At 39.6% G+C, this 12,294-nt stretch overlaps 1 protein-coding gene across 13 annotated transcripts in view; it reads left to right on the plus strand.

The window, feature by feature from the left end:
- Window positions 1–12,294, plus strand: part of LMBR1 (limb development membrane protein 1) — a 167,034-nt gene that overhangs the window by 67,472 nt on the left and 87,268 nt on the right. For 12 of the 13 annotated variants that reach the window (XR_011390276.2, XR_011390275.2, XR_016236925.1 and 9 more), the window contains one exon: window positions 9,729–9,832. Coding sequence is in view for 8 of the 13 variants with exons in the window: in XM_002715020.6 (XP_002715066.1) it covers window positions 9,729–9,832 (104 nt within the window). In the remaining 5 variants the exon portion in view is untranslated. Of the gene's footprint in view, window positions 1–9,728; window positions 9,833–10,230; window positions 10,311–12,294 lie in introns of those variants that run through there. The other variant, XM_070077222.2, reaches the window with a different exon arrangement.

Raw genomic sequence — 12,294 nt, forward strand, 5'->3', positions numbered from 1 at the left:
TAGGTAAATAAAATTGCTTTTCTTCATGATATGTCTCTTAGAAGATAATTGGTTTTTAAATAAAATAGTACTTACATACAGTATTCTGAGTTTTATTCCGTGTACAAATGTAACAATATAGCACAAAGGCGAGAGGAAAGAAATTGAAGTAAGCTGATGTGAAGGTCTTACACTGTACCTGCAGTCTTCGAATATCACCTGCAGGCAGCTTGTGACACATTAAAGGAGTATGTGGTGCATCTGAAAACAACCACACGGAGGCTTGTCACATGTGTTCATACAGTTAGTAAGTAAATAAATGCCATAAAGTGGAATAATAAAAAATAGCTAAGCTGTAGGAACATAGAAATAAGAAAAGGGAAGGGAACACATGGGACAAATAGAAAACAAAGAGCATGTTAATGTGACTCAAACCTAACCATATAATAGATATTTTAAACACAGTGGTCTAACAGAGGTTAGCAGACTGAATGAAAAAGGATGGCCCAGCTAAGTATGTGCTTCCTACAAGAAACTCACTGTAAAGACTCGAATAGGGTAATAACAATGGGAAAAGAAAGATGTGTCATGTTAATCTGAATCAAAAGAGAGGTAGAGAGGTCATATAACTGTCAGGTGAGGGCAGAGACTTTTTTTAAATATCATTGCATAATGATAAAGGAATCCATTCATGAGAAGAACCTAATACGAAGCATTTACCCACCTAATTGTTAAATACATGAAGCAAAAATGGATATAAATGAAAGGATAGTTAAGATCACAGTTATCTTCACATATATCAACTCCCTCTTTCAGTAAGTGATAGAACACATAGAAGAAAAGTAAGGATACAGAGGGTTTGAATGACATTATCAACCACGTTGGCCTAATATGAATTTATGAAATACTCTACCCAACAGTAGAATATGTACTCTTGTCAAATACATTTACCAAGAGTGATCACATGCTGTACCATAAAATATGTCTCAGTACATTTAGAAGGACTTAAATTATATAACGTATGGTCTCTAATGACAGAGTAAATGAGAAATGATAGAAAATTTATCTAGAAACATTTGAAAAGTCTTCAATTATTTGGTAACTGAAAATATACTATACAATAACTCACTGGTCAAAGAGTAAAGGGGAAATTTCAAAATACTTTGAAAGCTAAAATATCTCAAAATTTGTGTGATGCTTCAAATATTTAAAGGTTGACTCACAGCACTAAATGCATGTATTAGAACGGAAAACAAGTTCTCAAATCAGTTCCCACAGATGCCATAATAAACTAGAAACAGGAGAGCAATGAATCTTAAAGTAAGATGAGGGGATTTAAGGAAAAAATATTAGAGAAGAAATGAAATAGAAAACGGTATAAAGAAAATCAAGGAAATGAATAAAATTGATAAATAATGCCAAACTAATCAAAAACACAAAAAGACATCAATCCCCAATTCCCATTACTATAAATTCTTCCTCTGTTAAAAGGATAATAAAGATATATTTGAGTACCCATATGCCAATACATTTAGCAACTTAGAAAAATGGACGCATTCCTTGAAAGACTAATCTCAAACCTTGTGGCAATCTTATTCTCACAAATCAAAGTCTAGGCCAAGAGGATTTCACCGTCAGTTCCACAAGATCTATAAGTAAGTAGGGAATTATGCCACTCTGTGGACTCTTCCAGAAAATTGAGGAGGATGGAATACTTAGCTCATTGAGGTCAACGTTACCCTGATATCAAGACCAGACAAAGCCAACATGTGAAATCTACATACCAGTATCTCCTGTGAACATAGATACGCAAGTTTTTTTTTTTTTTTTTTTTTTTTTTTTTTTTTTTTTTTTTTCTTTACAGGCAGAGTGGACAGTGAGAGAGAGAGAAAGGTCTTCCTTTGCCATTGGTTCACCCTCCAATGGCCGCCACGGCCGGTGCGCTGTGGCCGGCGCACCGCGCTGATCTGATGGCAGGAGCCAGGTGCTTCTCCTGGTCTCCCATGGGGTGCAGGGCCCAAGCACTTGGGCCATCCTCCACTGCACTCTCTGGCCACAGCAGAGAGCTGGCCTGGAAGAGGGGCAACTGGGACAGAATCCGGCGCCCCGACCGGTACTAGAACCCGGTGTGCTGGCGCCACAAGGCGGAGGATTAGCCTAGTGAGCCGCGGCGCCGGCCCAGATACACAAGTTCTAAACAAAATTTTAGCAAATAACAGATAATACCTAAAAACGATAGTACATCATGACTTTTGCAAAATAAACGCAATTTGCCATATTCACATGCTAAAATAGATACAATACATGCAGAAAAAGCATATTACAAAATTCAATAGCCATTCCTCACAAAATCTCTCAGCAAAGTAGGCATGAAAGATGGGCCTCGTTCTAATAAAGAGCATCAATGGGAAACGATGGGTAGCATCATACTTAGTGGTGAAAGACTGAGTGCTTTTGAGAACAAGAACAAGGCAAGGCAGTCTCTTACCACTTCTTTTTAACCTGGTTAAATTAAAAAACAAACTTTGCTTTTTAAAAGATACACAAACTATTAGGGAAAAGGTAAAACTGTCTTTTCACAGATGATATGATTGTTTAGAAATTCTGATGGACTATTATATAAAAGCTATTTTAATTATGCAATGATATTTTAAATATATCAGTATACAAGGCCGGCGCCGCGGCTCAATAGGCTAATCCTCCGCCTAGCGGCGCCGGCACACCAGGTTCTAGTCCCGGTCGGGGCGCCGGATTCTGTCCCGGTTGCCCCTCTTCCAGGCCAGCTCTCTGCTGTGGCCAGGGAGTGCAGTGGAGGATGGCCCAGGTGCTTGGGCCCTGCACCCCATGGGAGACCAGGAAAAGCACCTGGCTCCTGGCTCCTGCCATCGGATCAGCGCGGTGCGCCGGCCGCAGTGCGCCGGCCGCGGCGGCCATTGGAGGGTGAACCAACGGCAAAGGAAGACCTTTCTCTCTGTCTCTCTCTCTCACTGTCCACTCTGCCTGTCAAAAAAAAAAAAAAATATCAGTATACAAAATACAGTTGCTAGCAATGAATAAGAGTTTAAAAGCCAGTGCTGTTTATATATAGTAGCATAAAAAAGGCTATTTAGGGATATGTAAGATCTATATGAAGATACTTCAAAAGGGAGGAAAATGTGTACTAGGAAAATTATGCATGGGTTAAAAAATTTTAATACCAATATAAATTTTTAATTCTATTTTTACACTTTTTGAAGTATATAATGTGAACTAAAACATTTCTGAGAGAAAGTATATCATAGAAAGTGGAGATACATACATGTTCCTGGATTAGAAGACAATTTGTTTACAAAATATTTTAATGTAATTTATTCAAAAGAGAATGTCAAGACAGATTTCTCATCTGCTGGTTTATTTTCCAGCTGTGGTTAGGCCAGGCTGAAGCTGGGGTCCAAACTGCCCTTCTGGGTGGCAGAGACCTAATTACTTGAGCCGTCACCTGCTCCCTCCCAGGGTGTGCATTAGCAGGACGCTAGAATTGGGAACAAACCCAGGTACTCTGGTATGGAACACAGGGTACCAAATGGTATCTTAACTCCTGTACCAAATGTGCGCCCTACCCCTCCCCTCGCCCCCGCCATATATACGACCATTGTTTTTGTCATTTTGGGCTGTTAGAACAGAATATCATAGATTGAATGGCTTAAACACGGATATATTTATCATTATTCTGCGAGGCTGGAAGAGGTCAGGGTGCCAATATGGTCAGGTTCGTGGTGGTTCACAGGTGACCATCCCCTTGTAGCCTTACTTGATGGGGAGCAGAGAAAAAGAGAAAGCTGTCTCCTTTCTTTTCTTGTCTCGTCATAAGGATTGTGTCCTCATGACTTATGTACCTCCTAAAGGCCCTGCCTGTCTCCAGATACCATCACATTGGGAATCAGGGCTCTGATTTATGAATTTGGAGAGGCAACGTTCAATCCATAAGAACATTATTGTGGAAATATCAGTTCTCAGACTGATCTGGAAATTCTGCATCATGCCAATCAATATCCCAGCAGGCAATTTTTGTACAGATTGACAAATATATCTAAAAATCAGATGGGAATTCGGTGGAGGTAGGATAGCCCAAACAACTTCAAAAAGTGTGAGGACTTACTGTCTGCCTTAGAGACGGTTTTAAGGTTATCGTAATCAAGGCCATGCAGTATTAGCATAAAGATAGACAAATCAACTCAGAGAGTCCAGGAATAGACCCACATGTATATTTTCATTTGGTATTTTATGAAGGTGCAAAGATAACACAGTAAATTGTATTCTTTTCAACAAATGGTGCTAGAAAAATTGGGTAACCATAGCCAAAAAATAAACTTTATACTTGATACCATATACAAAACAGTAAAGCATCATATACTTAAATGTAAATCCTAAAACTATAAGAGAAAGCCTTTGTGGCATTGGGGTATGTCATATTTCTTGGAAGATACAAAAAAATACAGTTCATAAAAGAAAAAATGGTAAATTTGACTTTTCAGAATTCCGTTCCTTGAAGATACTGTTATGAGAATAGAAAGAGAGTCAACAGATTGGGGGAAATATCTGCTAATCATATGCCACGTGAAGATGTATTCAGAATATGTAAAGAACTTGCCAAACTTAAGAAGATAGACAACCCAACAAAGCAGTAGATAATAGATTTGAAGAGACACTTCACCAAAACGAGACATAGATAAATGGTAAATAACCTCATGAACATATATTCACACCATTATTTATATGGAAAACGCAAAACAAAACAGCAGTGACATAAAACTGCACCTGTTGGAATGGCTAAAATTAAAAAGACTGTCCAGGGGCCGGTGCTGTGGCGCAGCAGTTTTAACGCCCTGGCCTGAAGTGCCAGCATCTCATATGGGCACCGGTTCTAATCCAGCTCACTGCTATGGCCTGGGAAAGCAGCAGAAGGTGGCCCACGTCCTTGGGCTCCTGCACCCACATGGGAGACCTGGAGGAGGCTCCTGGCTCCTGGCTTCGGATCGGCACAGCTCCGGCCATAGCAGCCAGTTGGGGAGTGAACCATCAGATGGATGGTTCTCTCTCTCTGCTTCTCCTCTCTTGTGTAACTCTGACTTTCAGATAAATAAGTAAATTTTTTTTTATTTTTTTTAAAAAGACTGTCCATAGTATGTTGGGAATGGAGATGAACTTGAACTCTGTTGATGAGAATGTAAAAATATAACTACTTTGGAAAATACTGTGTCAGTTCCTTAAAACCTTAAACATACATGTACCATAATGAGCCAGCCATTCCATACCCACATATTTATCCAAAGGAAATGACCCAGGTGCCAGTTTGTAGGTAAATGAATGCAATCCATAATCTTAGTCTGATCCATGCTGATAGACATTTTGAAAAATCTCAAAAGTAACTGTGCTAAGTGACAGAATCCAGACAAAGAGTAGAAGCCACATGATCCATTTATTTAAAATTCTAGAAAATCCAAGCTTTTCTAAAATAGAGTCTGCCTGGCTGAGGGAGGAGAGATGAGGAATGGCAGGAGGCAGGGAATGAGAAAATATGAGAGTGATGTAGGTATGTTAGCTTTATTGTGATAATTTATGTGTTCTTATGTCATAGGTTATCAAATTCTTTGCATTAAACAGTTTAGTTATAGCTCAGTAAAGCTGTTGCTTTTTTATTTTTTGTATATGCTGTGTTGTCTTAATTTTGCAGACAGTGGACCATTGATTCTAGGACTGCTCTCTTAGTTTGGGAAGTTGTTTCCTTTACATTTAGCTGTGTCAAATATAACATTGTCCATTTATGCAGCTTGTTACAGATTCCTTACCACTAATACAAGCATTGGGGAATCAAAAATGAGGAACAGAAACAGGATACATGCCTCATGTAGCTTAGGTCTAGAGATATATAATGATAAAATTATAGGCATCGGTGAAGAATGTGAGTTCAGGAAATGATGGAATGTATGTTGCCTAAAATATCGCAGCATCCTATAAAGAGTGGCCCTGGTGTTTTTGAGCTGTGGGACAGGGCATATTTCTGAACTGGAAGGCCATCTAAAATGGCGGACCTACCCTGTCAAAGAGGTTAGGGAAGCACCCTAAGGTATCTAGGGCAATGGCTGCTATGTTAGGTACTGGACAAATAGTAGCCAATTTTTTCTTTTTGCAAAAGCACTGTGAAATATTTAATTTGATTGAAACTATCTTGTGTAAATTGAATATAATCCTTGGCACATTGACTTTTATTGTTCATAAAAATAACTTAAAACTGGCATTTCTCTGTCTCTGACCATGTCTAAGTAAACAAAGCAGCATATTTTTTAAAAATTTATTTTATTCGAAAGAGTTACACAGAGAGAGGCGAGGCAGAGAGAGAGAGAGAGAAAGAGAGAGAGGTCTTCCATCCGATGGTTCACTCCCCAATTAGCCGCAACGGCCGTAGCTGGGCTGATCTGGAGCCAGGAGTTAGGAGCTTCTTCCGGGTCTTCCACATAGTGCAGGGGCCCAAGGACTTAGGCCACAAAGCAGCATATTAACAATCATGGTTCTCCAGTCTACCATGAATAACAATTTTATATATAATTTACATAATACTAATTATTGATATACTAAACATAGTCAGAAGTAAGTTGCTTTGAAACCATAAAGAAGATAAAATGCTATGGAACTGCTGAAATAGACTCCAGAGACCATGCACTAAAGTAGTGGACTGGACCTGGAGGGCACAGCTTGTTCTAGATCCATTTATTGTTAGTTCAGATACCATTCTTAGAAATTTGTATGTATGAAGGCTGGCGCTGTAGAGTAGCGGGTTATGCCACTGCCTGCAGTGCTGGCATTCCATATGGGTGCTGGTTTGAGTCCTGGCTGCTCCACTTCCAATCCAGCTCCTTGCTAATGTGCATGGGAAAGCAGCTGAAGGTGGCCTGAGTACTTAGGCCCCTGCACCCATATGAGAGACCTGGAAGAAGCCCCTGGCTTCTGGCTTCAGATCAGCTCTGCTCTGGCCATGGTGGCCATTTGGGGAGTGAACCAGTGGATGGAAGACCTCTCTCTCTGTCTCTCTCCCTCTGTCTCTGTAACTCTGCCTTTCAAATAAAATAAAATAAAATAAATCTTAAAAGAATTTGTACAAATGGCATATTTACCTATCACCTGTTGAGAGAGGGAGAGATTGTTGATGACACATGAACATTGTTGGTAACAAAAATCAGGAGCTAATACACCTGGCAGAAAGGGAGACGAAATACTAGAAGGTGAGCGCGGGGCTGGAAAAGGAAAGCAGTTTGGAATGGGAGGTAAAGCCACTGTGTGTCAGTAACCTCTGGGGATGTAACTGCTAGTAAGAGCAAAAAAATCAAATGCTTATTGTGTACCAGGCATTGTTCCAATTGTTGTCCATGTATTATTTCATGTATTAAACCCCGTGGTCACATCATTAGCCTCATTTTTTAGATGAAGAACCTGTGACTTAACAACGTTTCGACACAGAAGAGCAGACAAGATGTGAACCCAAGTTCATTTGAAGCTCAAGTATTTAGTCGTTCTATGTGCCCTTCTCAGTCATTAGCACATTACAATAATTGACTCTTGCTCTTTTCCCCTTTGAACAAAGAAAATGTTAAGCTGTTTTTTTACAGGTCTTAAAGTATAAAAGTTTTGTAGGACAATTTATATTTTAAAAAGTTGAAGTTACAGTTTTTCCACTAAAAGATTCTAAATTTTTCATAAAATATTTTACTTCTTGCCAAAGATAAATGTATATAGTAAATTTATTAAGTCTGTTTAGATTTTTGAATGAGAAACTGTGAACCAATTTCATTACCTATTGAAGGAAGTGACTTCCTTTAGATAACTTGTACATATACTCAATTCTTTTGGCTTATGCTACATTCAGTGTCAAGAGTATTAAGGTAACCATGAAGCACATATGTTAATTTGTAACTGAGGTAGTTGAGGAAGAGTTTACTTTGATTCACTTTTCTCATTGAGAACTCATCCATCTGGAAGCTAAGTGCTGTGCATGGGAGGCACTGTGTGTGTGTGTTCATCATTTGTCTTCAGTGCTTTGAGTATTGACTATAACTAAAGGTGTGGAAAGAACAACAGTTGCCTATTTTCAACAATATCAAGTAGCAATAGCATATAGTATGTTGAATTTATAGGTAGATGATTTTTATCTCTGAATTTTTAAAGTAGTTTTATTTATTTGAAAGGCAGAGTGACAGAGGGGAGAGACAGAGGAAGAGTTCTTCCATCCCCAAATTGCTGCAGTGGCCAGGGCTGGGCCAGGCTGAAGCCAGGAGCCTGGAACTCTATCCCTGTCTCCCATGTGGGTGGCAGGGGCCCAAGCACTTGGGCCATCTTGTGCTGCTCTCCCAGGCACGTTAGAAGGGGGAATCCATGGGATGCCGGCGTTGCAGGCAGCAAGGAAACCCGCTGTGCCACAATACCGGCCCCTTTAACTCTTGACTTTATGCTTCTGTAAAGATTATAATTTTGAAACCTTGATTCTATAAATATTATGGCTATCATTTTGAAACCCAGTTTTAAATTTTAGCTATAAAATGAGATGTTGGGCCAGATATTCTCCCAATGACACACCCGAAGAGCTCGTTTTCCAAGTCTGTTCTTAAGCTTATTTTAGTTTCCTTTTATTGTGGTTTTGTAAAGGACGACAGAATGTGTCCAAAGGGAGAGGGTGATGTGAGCTTGCTTGCCTCTGTTACTTTGCCTTTTCCACTTGGAGTTGTTCACTGAGACTTCTGTGGTGATGTGGTTTTTTCAAATCCCAGGAGTTGCATTCAGCTCTGCCACTTGCAGGCTGTGCGACCTGCACAAGGTGCACAACCAGCCTGTGCTTCTGTCGTCGTGCAGCAGTGCTGCTGCGGCCTCAGAGCATGGCTGTGATGGGTAACCGAGTTCATGTATTGTCTGTCAATCACTCACAACTGTGCCTGGCACACAAGGAATCAATAACTGCTAATTCTTATTTTGGAGTTTTTAAATGAGGCTTAAATGGTATTAGGCATGTAAAATACTTAGAGTGTCTGGCATTTATTAAGTGCTCAGTAAATGCTAGCGACTCTAATTGAAATGTTCTGGGACCTGTCTGAGTAAAGAGACCGTGTCTTTGGATCTCTGTGCATGTCATATCTTCAGTGAATTTATTTTGGGGCATGAGGAGAAATCATTAGTTTCTATATTGCTTTTCCCAGTAGGTTCAGGTTATAAAGTTAAAATTTTTAAATATAGTTATTTTCTAACTTCAGATTGTTACTTCAAGGTCATGTTTATTTTTATTATTACAAAGTATAGTTTTTTTTTTAAAGAAAATTTACTTATTTATTTGAAAGGCAGAGTGAAGGAGAGGGAGAGGGGAAAACACACAGAAAGAAAGATCTTCTGGCTGCTGGGTCACTCCCCAAATGCCCACAACAACCACTAGGCCAGGCATAAAAAGGAGCCAGGGACTCCCTCTGTCTCTCCCCTGTGGGTGGCAGGAACCCATGTACTTGGGCCAACAGCTGCTGACTCCTAGGTGCGTTAGCGGGAATCTGGATGAGAAGCCGGGACTTCAGCCAGGTACTCTGATATGAGATACAGGTGTCCCACACTGTGGCTTGACTGCACCACAGTGCCTGCCTCAAAGTATAGATCTTGATTAAAATCACAGTTTAGTGAACTTTGGAAAGGGCTGTCACTATCTAACGTTGTTTTCTTCTTTTTTGTTAACCTTCTTGTAGGTTTGTGGAATCTTGCTTCTCTCTTTTCCAACCTTTGCTTATTTGTGTTGATGCCCTTTGCCTTTTTCTTCCTGGAATCAGAAGGTTTTGCTGGCCTGAAAAAGGTAAGTGAATCATGTCAAACTAGACTTAAATAACCATTTGAGTGAAATTTTAAAACTTAATAACAGTAATAGTAATCTTAATAATTTTGCATATTGAATTATTTTGCATGTTTATGGGGGAAATAATCATTTAGACTTGAGAGTACATCTTTAGTATGCACAAACGTAGTGGTGTATTCTATTTTGGAATGGATAAACTTGAAATAATTGTTGTTACTCCTTTCCTAGGATGTTTCATTTAATTTAAAGCATGATATGAAATTATAAAAATCCTAAAATATATCTTAATGTGCAAGTTACCTTATGTCCAATATTTTCAGTGTAGTAGCATGTTATAAAGTCAAACATGTTCCATCAGATAGTCAAAATCCGATCATACTGAGAGTAACTGTTCTTAGGTGAATGTGCAAGGCTTAGAAGTGGGCAAATTGGAAACTTTGGAAGAGCATCTTAAAAATTAATCAAGACTTTCTAAGAGGTAATAACTTAATCTATCCTTGAACATAGCACTTTAAAGTGAAAGAAATGAAGTTTCTAATTTATAGTCTATACATTCTTTTGGTCATAAATTTTTGGAATATAATGCAAAGGTTTAAGGAGTTAAAGTTACACTTTGAGTAACTTTTAAGCTAGAGAAAGTGAATTCTAGCATTATAGTTTAGGTATATTTTGCCTTTTAGTTTTTAATTCTACTCTTGTTGTGATATACAGAGTAAAATGTGCCTGTGTATCTTACTGCTGAATGAATACTGTAATGCCAGTTATATAAATTTGGCATAGAAAGTTGTCAACTGTGTGCGACTTTTTGTTTCCCGTAACTTTATATCAGAGTCTTTAGAATGCAATGGCTTGACACTCTGCCAACTGTTCTGATTTTAAACTTCCAGTGGTACACTTTTTCAACAAGAATCCCCGAAGGTTGTTGGTTAAAGTGTTGTGTTCACAGACTCACTTTTTGTTTTCTAGGAGTTGTTCCTTATGTTAACACTTTATAGCTGGAAACTAACAGCCAATTGCGTATTTGGTAAATGTACCAAATGCAGAATGGATGATTGTGTTTGTTGATTTGTTGAGAGCTGGCTTTTAGATGTTGGAGTTATTTTTCTTTTAAAATCATGAAGTATTCTTAAGACTAGTAATTAAAATTAAGTCATCTGTGTATTGTGAAATTGTATAGTTTGAGATTAACAGCTATTTGTTTAATAATATTTTGAAGAAATTATGGAAGTGTTATTGCTGAAAGGGATTTAGTTCAAACTCTTTTTATAAGGAGAAAACTGAGTTGTCTAAGAACCGTATATATAAAATAGGAAAATCAAAACCTAAATTCAGGGTTGCCTCTGACTTCTTACGATGTTTTTAAAAGATTTTATTTATTTTATTTGAAAGGCAGAATTACAGAGAGGCTAAGGCAGAGAGAGAGAGAGAGAGAGAGAGAGAGAGATATCTTCTACCTGCTGGTTCACTCTCCAGATGGCCCCAATGGCTGGAGCTATGCCAATCTGAAGCCAGGAACCAGGAGCTTCCAGGTCTCCTGTATGGGAGCAGGGGCCCAAGGACTTGGGCCATCCTCCACTGCTTTCCCAGGCTGTAGCAGAGAGCTGGATTGGAAGTGGAGCAGCCGGGATTTGAACCATCGCCAATATGGGATGCTGGCGCTGCAGGTGGGGGCTTTACCCGCTATGCCACAGTGCCAGCCCCAGTGTTCTTTTTCATATGAAATCATTGTGGAGAATACTCTGAGAGCCAACAGAGAAGATGGCGTGGCCAAGGAGGAAATGTGGATAGAGAAGAGGACCTCAGGATGCTGGTGGAGGAGAGAAGTCAGGAAGAATTCTGAGTGGTGCTGTCAGCTAGTGCGAGGGAAAAGGAGAGTGTGCTTCCAGAAGCCACAGGACAGAGGGTTTCTAGGAGAAGGAAGCAAATAATATCCCGTGTAGAGGGGCATTGCAGACAGTGAACAGCAAGAGGAAAGGAGAAGCCCATTCTGCAGAAGGTCATTTTTGGAGCTAGAGCTTTTGACGGGCATTTATTCATTCAACAGTTTTATTAAGCAACGCTGATTGTTATTCTGCTATGATAGAAGGTTGCTGGAGACACAGTTGAAGGTGAGGCTTCTCTTGTCAAGGGGTGGACAGTGGGAGAGATTGGAGATGGAAACAGATGAGATGCAGTCTGGTGAACGTTTATGTAAGCAGGTGCTGTGGGAGACCTTGAGCAGAATGGTTGTCATGATTTGCTAGAGAGCTGGGGCAGGCTTCACAGAGGAGCTGGAACTTGAAGGGTGAGCAGCAGTTTGCTGGGTGTGGCATTCTAGGCTCGCATAAAGGCCCAGGGTTCTGACTGACTTGAGAGAATGGCTGATACGTGGATTTGTATGGAACATGGTGTGAGTTCAGGGTGCACAAGTAGCTTGTCACGGTCAAATCCTGGTGACCTTATTCCCCTGCCAAGTTGTTTAG

Source organism: Oryctolagus cuniculus, chromosome 7 (assembly GCF_051225735.1).
Source record: "Oryctolagus cuniculus isolate XC-2025 breed Fujian yellow rabbit chromosome 7, ASM5122573v1, whole genome shotgun sequence".
NCBI classification, from domain to species: domain Eukaryota; kingdom Metazoa; phylum Chordata; class Mammalia; order Lagomorpha; family Leporidae; genus Oryctolagus; species Oryctolagus cuniculus.